The 17,156-nt window shown below is 51.6% G+C and overlaps 1 protein-coding gene across 1 annotated transcript; it reads left to right on the top strand.

Annotated features, from left to right (window-relative positions):
- Window positions 1–7,694: 7,694 nt before the first annotated feature.
- LOC106147861 (hemicentin-2) lies at window positions 7,695–15,724 on the top strand. The gene is made up of 9 exons (XM_013510982.1): window positions 7,695–8,016; window positions 8,300–8,575; window positions 10,127–10,402; window positions 10,953–11,153; window positions 11,773–12,033; window positions 14,003–14,299; window positions 14,933–15,055; window positions 15,436–15,488; window positions 15,635–15,724. The coding sequence occupies exons 1-9, from the start codon at window positions 7,695–7,697 to the stop codon at window positions 15,698–15,700; spliced, it is 1,875 nt and encodes a 624-aa protein (XP_013366436.1). The 3' UTR covers window positions 15,701–15,724.
- The last annotated feature ends 1,432 nt before the right edge of the window (window positions 15,725–17,156 follow it).

Below are 17,156 nucleotides of genomic sequence, written 5' to 3' on the forward strand. Positions count from 1 at the left end.
CTGGATGTGGAGTAGGTACTGATCCTGCCATACACAAATCCCTATGTTAATGTAGAATTAGAGACCTGGCTAAAGCAGCATTGATTTTATTTTTTGTAGAAGTGTTTTAAAGTAAACTAAAGACATTATTATATCACATCATTGAATATTTTGCTATTAGTTTAAAAATTTGGAACATTGTCTTACATAATAACAAATATTATCTCACACAATAAAACTAACACTTACTTTCTTAGATTGTCTGATAAACAATTAGCCCCATTTTATAGTGGAAAAATGAAGACTCAGAGTGGGTAAGGGACTTCTCAGCCAGGGGCACAGAGCCAAGATCTGAACTCCGATGTGACTCCCAGCCCTCTTCTCTTTGCACGCTGCCTCTTCTGTACAGTGATTTATACTTTCTTACTCATTTACTGTCCAGCTCTTGCAACAGCTCTGAGCGCCTGGATATGGATTACAATCACTTTTTTTTTGGACTGCTGGATGGAACCCAGGGCTTTCTACCTGCCAGGCAGTTTTACTCCTTAGGTACACCTTTCACGCTGTAGTCACATTTTTAACCACTTAGGAGAAGAGAAAAGTTCTACCCAAAGTGGCCCAAGAAGAGGTGGTTAAAAAAGGGGTCTTGGAACTGGGAAGCAGATGGAAGGACTAAGTTTCCGGGTAAAGTGGCACCAAATACTGGGCTTCCTTCCTCACAGTCCCGTTAGGTGTGCTTGCTCTGCTGTCACATCCTTGGCCTCTGATTTCCGGCCCTTCCTTCCTCTCCTGACCTGTTCATCTCCCTTTCCCAGGCCCTCCAACAGGGCCTCCTGCGTTTCCTCTCGGGTCCCCAAGGTGCAGTTTACAAGTGACTGAGAAGTGACCCCTGCTGGTCCTCTGTCCCTCTTACCCTTCTCCCTCCTCTGCAGCGAGAGCACAGCCAGGGATGTGCAGACTGTGGAGCCTCTGACCCATGTCCTCTCCAGTCCCAGCTCATCTCCTGCCGGCATCCTCGGGGCCCGTGGTTGGCATCTCACAAGGCCACATGGAAAAGCCATTTACTTTCAGGAGCATCTGTTTCCTCTGCATGAGCCCAGCTGTCCCCATCCTTCCACACTGCTTCTCCCAAACCCCAGGATCTCAGAATCAGAACTCAAAATGGTTGCAACAGGCTGGAGAGTTGGGTTACAACCCACAGCACAAAAGGGGGTCCCACAAGTAGCTCCAAGAGGCGGAGAGGTTAGCACAGGACAAGAGCCATCTGGCTCTGAGTTTAATAGATATCTGTAGTCTGATGTGGCCACTGCTTAGAAAGAGAGGCAGCAGTGGAAAACCCGAGCACCTGTTCCAGTCATGCCGCTCCCTAGTCCACAGACAGAGAAGCACACAGAGCCACCATTTGCTCTCAGAGTAAGATCTACCAGTCCTCCTCATGGGCCTGGGGTGAGAGCTCAAGGAAGCGGTGTAGCCATCAATGTCCTGATATATAAACACTAAAGTTATGGTTTGTGTCTAGATGCCTTCCCTCTAAAGCCTCATGTGGTCATGGGGATTTTTCAGAGATGTCTGAATCTAGAGTGTGTGATACTGAGATTAAGGGCAGGTGATTAGTAAATCACTCCACTGATTGGTTTGGCATAGTTCTGGCTAGGACTAAGGGTGTGAATTCTACATCTGTTCTAGGGTGGGTAGCCTGCATACAATATAAGGGACAGAGTCTTATCTCCTCCCCCTTGTTGCTTTTGGCTGTCACGGGCTATTATGAAAAGTTGCTCCTCTGCCATGTGCCACTCTGCCTTGGAGCCAGCTGATTATGGACTGAAACCTCCACAAACTGTGAGCTAAATAAGCCTTTCCTCCTTTAACTTTGGGTGTCATGTATTTTGTCTCAGCAATGATAGAAAAGTAACTAAGGACAGTTAACTAGATAGAAAAACAAAACTCTTAACATGGTTTGTGACTGGGGAAGATTTTGAGTACTCCTTTAAAAGAAAAAAAAGAGCTTCATTTTCACAAGCCCCTGGCCAGACAAAGGGAACCACAGCCTCTGAATGGACAGAACCAAACTGAAGAATGCCTGGAGTTGAGAAACATGGCACATGGGAAACCAAGTCAGGCAAAATGTGGAGAGAATTTCAGCCTGAATGTAAAACTTGCCTAGCAAAACTTTCTCGTGGAGGTCCGGTATTTGATATATATGGCAACTATTATTATTTAGGTACAGCAGGGATAGGACAGGCATACTGTTTTAAATATGCAGTCACTTTTGTTTGGAAAAATAATGGGAATAATTTTGCCCAGCTTCTATGGAAGAACTCAATCCAAGTTTAGATGTGGCCAGGCAGAAAATTTCAGTGTGACCCAGAAAAAGAGAATAAGAACAAGTATTTATTGAGTGTAAACTTGAAGAGGGAGTTGTTATTATTCTCACATTAAAGATGAGGCCGTGAAACCTGAAGGGATACGTTCCTCTCCAGCAGTTTCTCACTCAGTGTTCCCAGTGAGAGAAGCCAAGGGCCTTCTCCCCTGGAGGTTTCCCAAGGGGTTCTGTGCCCTAAGCAAGGCCTCACAAGCCCCTTTAGACCCCTTAGCCAGATGTTCTGAAACTTTACCTCAAACTCCTCAAAAGTCAGGGTCCTCAAGTCTATCCTTAAAACCTCCACATTTCCAAGTTTAGCCAGGGGGCCACTTCAAGACACATCCTCTTCTCCTTCCCCCTGGGGTCCCCCTAGCAATGAGTGCAGGTGCTGATAGGAGCCCTGGGGACCCTGGCAGGTGGTAGGTGGAAGCCCCACAGGGTGGAGTGCAGAGAACCTGAGTAAGTGGGGGCATGAGACTAAAAGCATCAAAACTTGGAAGCTGGCTACCTCATCTGCCCTGAGGCCTGGACACTGAGCATGCCCACCACAAAGCACAGCCCCAGGTTCCGGGAGTGTGGTGCAGCTCCTTGGGAAAAAGGGAAGGGAGGGATGAAGGAAGCCTATCAGATCCAGCACAATGCCTTGCACTTAACAGATACTCAGGAAATGTTTGTTAAATTCACTCTTCAGATCAAGGGGCATGAATACTTTAGACAGGAACGATAAATGCTGTCTTCGTCACTTTCTCCTTGCCGGCATAAAATAGCCAACACCTACAACTTAAAGGAGGGCAGATTTATTTTGAGTCCCAGTTTCAGAACTTTGCTGCACAGGGTCAAATGCGGAAAGCAACATGGTGGAAGGTCCTGGGAGGAAGCAACTGCTCATGTCATGGTGGCCAGGAAGCAGAGAGAGGAGCTGGGGAGGCACATATATGCTTCCGGTCACACCTCCAGCAGCCTGCATTCCCACCCATGGCCGCCTCCTAAGGGCAAGTGAATTCTAACACCTCTATGGTTCAGTCCTCTTCCAAAAGCCCTGCCTATGACCGCAGCAGGCCTTTGGGTGATGTTCTTCATATAATCCACAACACATGCATAGTCTCATTTATTGTTCTCACAAAAACTATTTTATAAATGAAGAAACTGAAGCTCAGAGAGGTTCAGTAGTGTGCCAAGATTACACAGTAGTGAGGAGGCAAAGCTGTGTCCTTACCCTGGGCTCTTGTCTCTCCTAGCAAGGATCTAGCCGGCCATGTCTCTCCTAAGCCTAACCTGCCGCAGCAGCAGAGACAGCAGTTCTGAGCCTGCCTTCTTGATCCAGTCCTATCTCCTCCACCTTCTCTTCCAGATCAGGGCCACACAGGGCTCTGCCCTAGGTTCCGGGCCGGCAGAGTCAGGGCCAGCAGAGTCAGCACCCAGATAGGGATCTACTTCACCTCTGTTGTGGTTAATTTTGTGTCCACTGCAAGGTGCTCAGAGGTTTCATCAAACATGACTCCAGCCATTTTGCAAGAGTATTTTGGGGTGAGATTAACAATAGATAGAACCAGTAAAGCAGATTGCTGCTCAAATGTGGGTGGACTCACCCAGCCAGATGAGGGCTTGGATAGAGCAAAGAGACTAAGCAAGAGGGAGCATATATCTCCCTCCCCAGATCCTGCCCCTCACCTCCAGCTTGCTTGAGCTGGAACAGCCATCTTTCCCGCCTTTGGACTCAGAACTGATACATCAGCTCTTCTGGGTCTCAAGCCTGCTGTCTGCACATTTGGGAACTTGGCAGCCTCCACAGTCACATGAACAAATTTCTTATAAGCCAGGGGTTGATCAGTGGTAGAGCACTTGCCTAGCATGCACAAGCCCCTGGGTTTAATCCCCAGCACCATGAAGTAAAAAATAAAATAAATCTCTTTCTATGTCTGCGTGTATCTAATTGGCTGTGTTTTTGTGGAGAACTCTGATGAACACACTGTTTCTTCCCACCTGTCCCTCCTAATGAGAATAGGGGTTCAAGACCATAGGCTGAATAAGGGGGGCAGGATCTGTCCACAGAGCAAGTAAAAGGGCAGCAGGCTGTGGAAAAGATCTCTGGGCTCAGGAGGAGCCTGCCCGGCACTCAATTCTGATAGCTTTGTCCTGGCTGAGCCCCAGTCAGCCCAAAACCAGACTCCTTCTCACTGGGGTCCAGGTATCTCACCACCACCCTCGGCCCTGCTACCATGGAATGGAAAAATCTGACTCTATCTCAGGCTGTCGTTCAAAGACAACAATGGCAGCAGGATGTGGTGGAAGAGAAACAGACAGTATAATAAGCCTGAGAGCCCCTGATAGCAGAAATGCTAGCTGCATCCCAGCTCCAGACTCCAGACTTTGTTGCTCAAATCTAGCTAAAAGCATAAATGGTATATTTACAACATGCTGGGTACAGTTCACCTCTGTATGTGTCTGGGTGTGTGTACACACATGTGAATTATATCAAACATATGTGTGTGCAAATTACATCAAAGTGCACAAAAATATCTAAGGCTTGATGAACAGTGACCCCTACCCAAGTCAAGAAATAGATGTTACTAGAATCCAGAAAGCCCCCATACATTAATATAAATATTTTCATACAATAGTCAAAATAATCTTGACAATAGAGAAGGTCTCATTGGATTTACATAACTGTGAAGAAACCAGGGCTTAGTGAGGCGGGGAAATTTCCTGAAGTTCCTGAGCTGTTTGACTACACAGCTCCCTCCATCCCTTCACCAGCTCTTTCCACAGCAGATGAGGAGAACCCAAGAGGGGACAAAGGGCATTTGCAGGTGTGTTGACCCGCAGGTGCCTTTGCCAGGATCCTTGTTGGGCAGCTCGTTGGATTTGATGTTAGAGGCCTTTGTCAACTCCGTGTTTAGGGGTTCTCCAATTTGACACTCTCCTTGCAAGGTGAATGCAGGGAGCCCATGGTTCTCTGCCCCGGGTCTGCCCCAGCCAGACCCTGCCTGCCCAACTCTGCATTATGTATAGAGTGAATCATGTGGTTAATATTTCATGAGGAATCTGGGCTGTAAGGGTAACAGGAGAGCAAAGGTAGAGGTATTAGAAAGGCTGAGGTTGGCAACCTGAGTCAGACCCCCATCCTCCCAGGGCTGGCTGTGCTCTGGGCAGAGGGGCCCATGAGGGAGGCAGGAGTCATCAGAGAGATGAGGCTATGGTAGGTCAGAGGGCCCAGCACAGACCATTCGGCCTGCCACTGCTGATACACCTCTGCCTTCTGCATCTGGGGGCCTCAGGTGAGTGAAGCTCAGATCCCCCCTCAAACCCATTCCCCACATCCCATTATTTCTTCCCTTTCCTCCCTTGGGTTCCCCCCTTTTACTCTTTCACATCCATTCAATGAAGTCCATTCATGCCATTAATCTGCTGGACATTTAACTAGCATGCAGTGAACTAAGTGCCAGCTGGGTAACAGCCCTCTGCGTGAACCTAAAGAAGACAGAGTTACCTGTGAGCTGCTGTCAGGGTGTAGCTTATACGTGACATGGTCAGACCAGGGCTCAGAAAATTCCCTGCTTTTGAGGGAGCTGAGAACAGCTCAGAGACCATTGTGGTAGCCCAGATGAAAGATCCTGGCAGCTTGGGCCCGAGCAGTGCCCATGGTGTCAGAAGGAATGTGGTCTTGGTATTTTTCTTCTGGAGCAATAGGACATCAGAGTTGTGCCCTTATCTTTTCCCGTCAATTCCATGCCTGTCTTCTCTTCTTCTTCTGGGGAAGCTGATAGCAACAGGAAGGTCTGAGATTGGGGTTTAGCCAGAACTCCAATCCAGCTCCATCGCCCACTCTGTGTTCTTGAGCCACTGAGTCTCAGCTTCTCAGGCCGACGGGAAGTTATTAGCTGCCTCTCAGAGTTGTTAGAATTAAGGCCCATGGGTCACACGGGTGAAGAGGCCAGTCCAGGGCCTGGCAGGAAGGAGGAAGGCAGTCAGGGGAGCTCGAGTGAATCACTCCTGTGGTTTGGTTGTCCTCCCGGGTGCTTATTTCCAGGCCAACCTGCTGAGAATCTCTGTACCTTACAGAATGCAGACCCACTGCTAAGGCGGAGGGCAAGGCCCTGAGCAGAGAACACATGTTAAGTGACTTACTCAGGGTGACTATTAATGTCTGGCCTGTGGTCATAGAGAGCTCTGTGAGACCAGCAGGGAGGGCTCACTGGTCCTTGTGACCCTGTCTCTCCATCATTAGTCAAAAATTGGCCGATACAGGCTGCTGTCCCCTTTCTCCCGGCTGCAATGGGACTGGAACAAGATGCGGTCCTATTACTAGGGTTAAGGCAAAAGCCCTGGCTCTGAGAGTTCTCAACAGACTAGGCTCAGCTCCCCATCCCATAAAAAGTCAATCCAAAAAACAAGACCTGATGGTGAAAATAGGAAAGGAGATTTATTCTCACCGAGACTGCAACACAAAGAACAGAGGCCTAGTGACTTAAAACCTGTCTTTAATGTGCGCACAACAGTCTCAGAGTTATATAGGAAAAAGGAACCAAGGCAAGGGTTGGGGCCTTCCATGGCCAGCTGGGCAAGCTGTCTCGGTCTGGCTGTGATCTGGTTGATAATTATCTCAGGACCAGCAATACAGAGATTTGTTGGCCCCAAAAAGGTCACCGTTGCTGCAGGAGAGGGCTGGCTTTGGTCCTCTGTCATAAGATGTTCACCTATCACCTGTTTTGTTCCTGGAATGCAAGGTAATTATAGGAGAGAATAACTCAGGAGGATGCAGAAGGAGAGGAAGGCAAGTAAGGAACAGATTGTAGTCAAGTCAGTGAGTAGAGAATCCCTCAGGCTGGCTCTGGAACCTTCCCGGAATCCTTACGCAGAGACCGCCAGACCCTGACTGGCCAGTGGCTGTGTGGCTGTCCTGAATCTCCAGGATCAACACTGTCATCAGGCTAGTCAGTCATCGGATTTGGGTGCTAGTTAAAATACAGATTCCTGGGCTCTGACCCCTCCGCATCCTGAAGTTTTTGGACACAATAGCCTGGAGTGAGGCCCATGAATTTGTATTTGGATTAGCTGCTGTGTTGACCCATAAGGAATGGAGACCTCTGCTCCAGCCCCGTCTCTGTTCTCAATCAACCTGTCCAGGGCATCTAAACAGGGTACCCTGCAGGCTCCCTCCTGGATGGTCTCTTGCCGACCAGCTCCAAAAGTGCTGGTCCTATCTTGCTGAACCCTGCCTGGCCATCTGGGACTGCAGAACAATCAAGGGAGGCTCTGAGCAAGATAGGTGCAGGAGGACCCAGAGCAGTCTGGACTTGCCACATCATTCTTTCTCTCTGCAGGCAAGCTCCCTGCAACTCCCAGACCCCCCATGGAGGAGGCTGCGTCTGTACAAGGAGTTAGGGGTGGCTCTGTGGAGCTGGCCTGTGGCTCTGGGCCTGCCCCCTTGGTGGTCCTCTGGAGCTTCACCCCACTGGGTTCTGTGGTTCCTCGGCCTGTGGCCGTCACCGATGGAGCGTCAACCAAGGTGGAGCCTGGGGCCTCGGCTCTGGGCATCGTGAGTCTGCAGAACAGCAGCCTGCTGCTGAGGGAGCTGCGGGAGAGTGCCCGTGGCCACTTCTTATGCCAGGCCCTGCATGTGTTTGGTGACCAGCTCCACACCACCTATTCCTACCTCACACTGGCCGTGCTGGGTAAGGCGCCTTACCAAGGATGTACCTGGACCCCAGCTGATCTGCATGCTGCTTGGCGTCCCTTTGCATGTGCTTCTCATCTCTTTGCACGTGCTGGATTTAAATTAATGGGCTGAGGGCCACCCTCCAGGGAATGAGAAAACCTGAGGTTGCAGGGAAGGGATGTTTAGAGCTCATTGGGTGGAAAAGCCATAGCTAGTAGGCATGGGGTCACCAGGCATAGCCAGGCATGGCCATTGTCTGCAATAACAAACCCAAGGTCCCTCCCTCCCTCCCTGGCCAGTGCCTGTATCCAAGCCTAAGGTGCGGCTGAGTGACCCATCCCCTGTGGAAGGAGACTCCGTGGTGGTCACGTGTGCAGTGCGGGAGGGCACAGAGCCTGTGACCTTTGCTTGGCAGCATCAGGCACCCCAAGGCCTTGGGGAGGTTCTGGTGGGGGTCAAGGAGCCACTGCTCTGGCTGGACCCAGTCAACCGGACGCACCTTGGCTGGTATGTGTGCAGCGCCTACAATGTTGTCAACGGGCTGAGCAGTGATGGAGTCTTCCTGGATGTTGTCTGTAAGTCGGGTTTGGAGTGTGGACACCCACCTAACCACCCACATTTGGCCCCTGTCACACCTCAGCATGCCCTCCATCCCTTCACTTCAGGAGTGCCCCAGTCCACCCTGACTTTCCAATAGGCAAGAGTAGCAGACTGCTGAGCACATTAGTACTGGGGTTTCTGCCTATTTTAAGGTCACAAGCTCCTCTCCCCAGAAAAAGGTGCACACATTCGTCTTCACAATTCTACTCATGATGGAGCGCAGAAAGTCAGCTTTGGGTTGTGCGCACGGAGCTCTATGGGATTGATAGAACCGTGGAAAAACAGGGAGGAGAGCCACAATGGGCAGAGCGGACAGCAAGCTCGTCCAAAGGATGAGGCTCCTAGTCAAATCAGAAGCCTCCTGGGAAAGATGAAGATGTGGATGATGTAGACCAGGGATGGCGAACCTTTCAGAGATCAAGTACCCAGACTGCAACCCAAAACCCACTTATTTATTGCAAAGTGCCGGCACTGCCCCTGTGTGCACTGTTATCTGATACTGAGCTGCTGGGGCGATGCTGGGGTGACTTGGTTCACGTGTGGCATCTGTGCCATAGGTTCGTACCACTGGTCTAAGTTCAAGAGCTCACGGTCTACCATGGCAGCCACACGAGCCTTTGAGCTTGCAGATTCAGTTCAGCCACCCTGAGCTGTGCTGGGAATGCAAAATACGCAACTTGAACACATAGTCTGAAAGAAAAAATCACAACAGCACATCAATAACTCTTACCCTGATTATGTAGAAATAATATTCTGGAAAATGTGGATGACTGAAATAGATTATTAAAGGTAAAACCTAGTAATGTTTTTGTTATTCTTTGGTTGGACCTCGTTACTTTTGTTAAGATTTGGTTACTAGAAAAATTTAAAACAACATCTGTGGCTCACAAACCCGTGTGGGGCAGCACTGGTTTTAAGGAACAAGGGCCAACAGTGCCCTGTTTGACTGGTGGAAATTGTGAACTGAGGACTGTGGAGGAACCAGGTGAGCAGGAGATCCCGGGAAGGAAGTAGGAGCAGTACGCAAGCAGACAGAGAATGCAGCCGCCTCAGGAGTCAGGGAATGTCCAGAGGTAGAGACACTGAGGCTGGAAAGCAGGAGAGAGGGGAGGCGAGCACCCTGATTAGTAAGAGGCTGGCTGCAGGGCCACGGCCAGCATGCTGCCCACCACACTTTGTCTTCTCTCTGCTCTCCAGAGAGACCTATCATCCCGGCCCCAAGTAACGCATCCGGGCTGGTCACCCTCCTCTTTTCTCCCTACCTCGCTCTGGTATGTCTCCTACCTCAGCCCAAGCCTGTAGTCTCTCAAGGAAGCCCTCAGAGTCAGAGCTCACTCCTGAGCCTTGCCACACAGTGCCCACCTTCCGTGGCCCTGACACCTCTGGAACTCTGAGAAACGAGGGCTGGCACAGAGCCGGTGGGTCCCACCTGCTCATGGGAAAGAGGAACAAACTCAGCAACCATCATGTGAGTGAATGAGGGGAAGAAGATGGGGGAGGTGTGACTGGCCTCCCTTCCCCTCCAGATGGCCCGGACAAGCCTGTGATCACCGTGGAGCCCCTGGGGCTCACTGCGGAGGGTTTCTGGGTCAGTGAGAAGGAGGAGGTGACGCTGAGCTGCCTGGCTGCCTCCAACCCTCCTAGTCACTATGTGTGGCTCTGTGATGATACTCAAGTCCACACCGGGCCTACCTACGTCATCTCTAGTGCCAGCCGTGCCCACACAGGCCTGTACACTTGCCTGGCCCGCAACAGCTACCTGGACACCCGCACCCAGACCTCTGTCCAGCTCACCATCTACTGTGAGTGTGTGGGTGGGGGCCAACCTTGGCTGGGGCCTGCACAGCCCTGTGTGCTGATCCCCCAGGTCTGCCCTGTGCAGGGCGGTGTAGAAGTCGCAGTAGTGGAGTGGGGGGTATATCTGAAGAACCAGGCAGAGCTGCAGGGCCAGGGGAAGGGGTAGGGTAGGACCCCCTGACCTTATATACCCACTGCCAAAATCGTTGGTTATTCCCGTAGTCCTAGGACCTGAACTGAGGCACAGAGAAGGGCAGGGCAACGGTAGGAGGCCAGGTGTCAGGGTAACTTCCATGGGAACCCCTGCCCACCCTTTAGCCCTCTGTCCTCAACCTGAGACTTCAGCCTTTTCTTTACCACGCTGAGTGACTCAAATCTTCCCCCACTAGCCTACTTCCACCTGCTTCCCTACCCTTTGTCCCCCACCCTAGGTCCCCACCTGGGCTAGGCTGCAGAGCACTGGCTGTGGAGCCTGCTCCAGCTCCTCCTTGCGCACCTCCCTCCCAGATCCCCCTGTGGGGCAGCCCTCCTGTGCTGTGCTGCCCTCCTCTGCAGCTGTGACCTTGCTCTGCACCTGGCCTGGGGGGCTTCCCACCGCCCAGCTGCAGTGGGAGGGGCCCCACGGGACTGGCCCTACTGCTCCCAGCAATGCCACCTGGACTTCCTCAGTCACCCGGCTCTCCAATGGCAGTGTCTTCACCTGTACTGGCAAGCACCCGGCCCTGGCACTACCCGCCCTCTGCAGGGCCACACTCTGTAAGTGGGTACAGGCAACACCAAGGCTCTGACATTTCAGGCAGCGTGTGGGTGGGGACCAGAGCATTCGGATGGGCTCCAGGCTTCAGGCTCCAAGACTTGCCCCAAACAAGAGGCAGGCAGCACTCAGCCCTCAGCTGCCAGGTCATTGCTTCTCAAGCATGCTGAGCTCTGTCCATCTCACTTGGCGCTTGCAGCTGTGACCCCTCTTTCCTGTGCTCCGGCTCCATGGCCCACAGGAGCCCGCCATCCTTATGCTCTGCTTCTGCTGCATTGCGTGTTGATCTGGAAATGTGCCTGCCCATTCTTTCCCCCAAATGTGAGCCTCTGCCTCCTCTCAGCCTGGGAATGTCCCACCATGGTCAAGACAGAGTTCAAATGTCATTCTGTCTACAAAGCCCTCCTTCTGAAGCCTTCGGGAGTTCTGTCTTTCTACACATCCTCTAGCACTCATCTACTTATATCATAGTTTGCTTAGTGTCTATTCCCACCGTCGCCCTGCCACATGGTCTGCCCTTGATAAAGGATGTATGAGTGCATGCAAGAGTGACACAGTAATGGGGAATAAAAGTGAAGGAGAGGGACAGGTGGGCTGATCTGATCCATCACTCCTTTCCAGGGGAACCTCCCCACAGCCCCACCTGCCGGATCACAGCCACAGTGGGCGACCAGCTCATCTTGCTGAGCTGTGCGTGGCCCGGGGGCATGCCCCCTGCCATGCTGAGCTGGGTCGACGAGCAGGGGCAGCCCCTGGGTGGCAACAGCTCCTCACTGGCCATCCACATGCTGCAGGCCCAGGAAGATCTGGCTGGCAGAGAGTTCACCTGCCAGGGCTCTCACCTTCTCAGGATCCCTGATGTCCAGTGCCGGCTCCAGCTAGGTGAGCAGGGCCAGCCTCCGGGTCTTGGGCCGGGGCAAGAGGATCACTCCGTGGAACAGGCTGAGGGCTCTGGAGGGTGTAGCTCTGCTGGAAGGGAAAGTGAGTCAGGACAGAGGCTGATTCACTTCTCTGCCATGGTCTCGTTTTTTGGATCCATAAAATGAAAGAGGTTTGTCTAGGTCAATGTTGTCCAATAGAAATATAATGCAAGCTGTATGCTCAATTTAAATTTTTCTAACAGCCACATTTTTAAAACTAAGAAGAAACAGGTGAACTAATTCACACTTCATTCAAGATATCCAGTATAGTACTATTTCAATATGTAATAATAATAAAAACTATTCATGAGCTACTTTACATTTCTTCATCCTGTCTTCAAAATCCTGTGTATTTACAACTATTGCACATCTCGGTGCAACTTGCCACATTGCAAGGGCTCACTGGTCACAAGTGGCTGAGGTGAGAATGCTACTGGTATCCCTCATTTGCATACATTTGCATAAGCAGGGTACCTGATTATATTCTTGACTTGCATTAACGTTTCAGGTGTCAAAGGTCTATCTCTACATCTCTCAGTCCCTTTCTTTGCTTAGGGTCTGATTTCTCTTTCTGTCATCATCTGGTCTGCTACTCTATTAACAACTGAAGACAAAATAATTAAATACTGAAATTTTTTAAAATGTGAGAAAAGCAGAAGAACTGTCACATACAACAATTTTTGCAAGATGATTTACCTCCTTGTCTCCAAAGGCTTTGTGACCAGCACATTGTGGGGGATTCTAAAGAGGTCCTTAACTCAAAATATTTCTTCCCCTATTACTCAGTTTCAAGACCGGAAATTCCATCATAGAAATTCATTGACACCTGAGAGTCTGGGTCTTTAATAAGGGTCAGTCCATAAAAGCTGAGCACCTGTTATGGCCTGGCACTGTGCCTGAAACCAGCCAGGAGGTGGTGGGCCACCGGGGAAAAGAGGCCCATGCCAGGTGCTGCAGGAAGTGGGAGAGGGAGGCTTGCAGAGAGGCACAAGGCAGGATCCCCGCCCGAAGGAGCAGCAGCTGAGGTGGGGGGGGGGACCATAAGAAAAGATTGCTGTTAGCAGCAAACTGTGGAGCAGACTGTGACCCTCGGCGTGGAATGGAGTCTGAACCTGAAGGCGGGTGACCCAGAACAAGCCTCACAGCTCCCTGTCTCCTCTCTTCTGCTCTCCATCCCCTTCACTACTGGCCAGCACCTTTCCCTCAAGTCTTTCTGTTAGCTAGGGCAAGTCGCTTGTTCCAGCCTCAACTCTTTTGTCCCCACAGAGCCCCCACAGCTGACAGTGGCCAAGACCCAGGTCTTAGTGTTGGAGGGAGGAGCGGCCTGGCTGGAATGTGCTCTCCAGGGCGGGATGCCACCTGCCCAGCTCCTCTGGCTGGGACCCCAGGGACAGCAGGTGGAGCGGAGCACTTCTGAGTTTGTGCTGCACCTTGAGGGTGCCCAGCTGCGCCTCCAAATACAGGGTGCTGACCCAGCACGCCACAGCGGCACCTATCAATGTGTGGCTCGCAACGCCGTGGGCAACAGCAGCCAGAGTGTGGTGCTGGAGGTTCTCAGTGAGTGAGGGGTGTGTTTGGCAAGTTGGGTGGGAGACCAACAGCCATAGAGTGCTTTGTGGATAGGCCTAGGAATTCCCTGCACCAAACGTGCACCCTTGAGCACCCTTGGGCCCAGCCAGACCCTCACAGCACATCCCCAGGTAGGCTGATGAAGTTTGGAAGACAGAACTCCACATAGAACATCATGCAGTCAGAACTCCACACAGACAGAACTCCATGCAGTCAGAATCATCTATTTTTCCTCATTTTATAGATGAGGAAACTGTGGCTTTTCCACACTGCAGGCTGCCTCTCCATGGGAGCAAATCTGGGAGCGCAGAGTTGTACACACAAGATGCCTTACAGTGTCTCCCACCCTCTCTCCCCTCCAGGGTATCCTGCTCCTCCCAACGTCACTATCAGCCGCCTGACCTACCGGCGGCACTGGAGAGAGGTGCAGCTGCAATGGGCGGTCCAGGGTCCTGGCAACCTGACTGGCTTTCTGGTGCAGCAGAGGGCCAGTGTCTCTGGCCCTGGAGCTGGGGCTTGGGAAACTGCAGCTAGTGACATTGAACCAGACAGCAGGGACTGGCAGCTGGGAGGCTTGGACCCAGGCGTCCTCTATGCCTTCCGAATCCTGGCCCTGAATCACCACACTACTGGACATCCCTCCGAGGTGAAGACACCAGGTGCTGGGCTTAGTGCCAGGGAGAGAATCCCACCTTCCCCAGAGGACTGGACCCTGGTTCATCCTCTTCCCAGGGCATCCCCACAACATTCCTTTGCCTCCTTCCCGGCGGATTCCCTCAGCCCTGTCTCTGTCCTCTTCTTCGCCCTCTTCAGGGGCATCAGGTAATCTCTATTGCTCTTCTCCATCCTTTCCTGGAGGGCTCAGGAGGTGTCACCTGGGATAGAACTCAGATTCAGCTTGAATCAGAACAGGGGAAGAAAAGGAACAGGGTGCTGGTGATACTTAAGAAGTAGAGCCCCACTCTATGCCTCGGTCTCGCCTCTTAGGGTACAGAGGACTCTAGGCTTCCTCCTCATCCTGGGAGTTTCTCTTTTATACCTACTTCCTTTCGGCACCAATCTGCCAAAATAAGTAGCTTTCCGCATTCTGCAATAGAAACAGGGGATTGGCTGACTTGAGAGCACTGGGCAGCCAGCACACCTCCTTCCTTGGAAAGACAGCTGATCACCAGACCCCCGCCCCCATAGCTGAGCGGGAACTGGACAAGCAAGGCAGCACTTCCTCAGTAAGCCCTTGGAGCCCAAGTTCAACTGTGGCTCTAAACCATGCACCCTCTGCTCTTGCCTCCTAGTGGACCCTCCCTTCAGCATCTACCCAGCAGTGCTGGGTGCGGCTGGCACAGGAATGGTGGTGGCAACAGTGGCCTCTCTCCTGGTGTTCCAGTATGCTGCCCGGCACCCACAGGTTTTCCCCCGTGAGTGGGCATCTGAAGGGTTGGGGCTGCTTGACTCCCTAAGGTGGCCAGATCTAGACTTACCTAAGGAGAATCTAGGGTCTTTCTGAGCTGTGACCCTCTCCCAAGCACTACATGTCTTTTTGGGGGGCATCTGGGGCCATCCTCATTAAGGTTCCTGAGCGCTATCTGCATGAGTCCATCAGGAAGGGAGGGCCATTCCCTGGGATTCGTGTTGGTCAGTGCAGTAATGCTTATTTCCTTCCTGCAGGCCTTGGCCAGTGGCTTGTTCCCATGTGAGTGTGGAACCTCGGGCACCCTGGGGTTCAGGACTTTAATGAGAAAGGGAAGCTTGGGGAAGTTCAGCTGTCACTAACTTTACTCTCCCACTTCACTCTCAGGGAGCAAAGGCACCAACAGAGGGGTTCAAGGGAAGGCTCCGAGGCACTGGCAAGTAAGCAGGATTTTACCCTAAAGATTATTTATCTACTGGGAGACTGGTGCTGAGTTTTGCGCATGCTTGATCTAGCTTATCCTCTGAGAGCCATCTGGGACACCCCCGAGGCATTTCTTTTCTTTGCGCACGTATGTTCTTTGCAGGCATTGAAACACCAACCACCACTCCAAGTTCAGATCCTGCACCAGAATCCACTGACGTTCCAGTAAATGTCACCATCACGGTGACTGCAACACCATGAAGCCAAAGAGGAAGGTGCACAGCAGCTTAGGGAGGGCAGGTGAGAGGTCACAATGGTCTTAAGACCAAGATGGCTATGACACCAACCAGCCCTTCTCATTTAATACCAGACTATAACTGGCACAAGGGCCCATCTGCAGTGCCCCTGGGCAACATGGTCACAAGTAGCCCTGGTCCAGCTTGGGGATGTCAGAGATGGCAGGACAAGGAAGACACAGCTGGAGTAAAGACTTGTGGGGTATCTGAAGACAAGCGAGAATGATGGTTCTGGGAATCATCTCTGGTACTACAGGGAAATGAGCAAGCTATTTCCAGAAAAAAACAAAAAATGTCCGTGAGATAAATAAATTATACCTAATGTTCTCACTAGCAGTGGGTTATTTCAGCTGCAACTAGCTCAGGCAGAAGCTGACAGCTGGGCACCGTTCTATGAGTGGGTAGAGCAGGGTGTAGAGCCAGCCACGTGTTCCCTCCACTCACATGCAATTTAGGAACTTCGTGGACCTTGCAGTGGTCAGACGCCAGGAGTCCGCGCCAGGCCAACACAGCGAGAACAGAGGTATTCCAGAAGCGACGCTCAGCCACCGGGCCTGGGGGAGCTGGCTGACGGGGAAGAGGAGCCGTTCCAAAGTCACACTCTGTCAGCTGCCAGGATGACTCACTGGCTCCCAGTGTGTGTGTGTGTGTTGGAGATCTGGGTGAAGCACAAACGAATGCTTGTTCAACTGGTGAGGAGAGTCAGGCCTCAGAGCTGCCTCCACAGGGGATGCAGATGAGAAGCAGCAGTGAGAGAGCCAAGGGATGATCTGCCAGCACCAGGGAAAGTGGCGCCTCACAGCAGACAGAAAACCGAGGGAAACTTAAGTACCTTCCTTGGTTCTCACAGATTTAGACTTCATTAGAAAAAGGGTTTCGGCTTCCCTCAAAGCTCTCAGAACTGGAGCTAGGGTTTAAGGAAGGCTTAAGTGTGGGAAATGAGATACAGAAAGGCCACAAAAGATGTTCTTGACTTTCTGGTTGAATGAGCCTAGAAACCTTTATGTTTTAGAGCAGTACAGCAAAGCTGCTTTTGAGGTGTTTCAATTTCGACCTGACTTCTACTCCTAGATGAAGCTCTGGATTCACGGTAAAAATACTGTGAGGAGGACCTCTTGCCCACTGACCCGCCCCTCCTCCAACTTCCTTCCCAACATTGCTGTTACCCCGTGAGGCTCCCTCTGCCTCTACACAGCCCAGAGGCTCAGGGTTTTCTGTCTCCTCAAGCACTCCCCCAAGATCCTGCTCCTTCAGGGCCTGAATCACTGCAGCTGGGATGGAAGGGATAGTGCTCTGGGATCTTGGGTAGCCAAAAGGGATTTTCAGGAGAAGAATTTCAGGGTAAGGTATCACACCCACTTCCACCCCAAACCACAAAGCCACTTTGTA

The sequence above is a fragment of the Chinchilla lanigera genome, unplaced genomic scaffold (genome assembly GCF_000276665.1).
Source record: "Chinchilla lanigera isolate Chin_1 unplaced genomic scaffold, ChiLan1.0 scaffold00011, whole genome shotgun sequence".
Classification (NCBI taxonomy): Eukaryota; Metazoa; Chordata; class Mammalia; order Rodentia; family Chinchillidae; genus Chinchilla; species Chinchilla lanigera.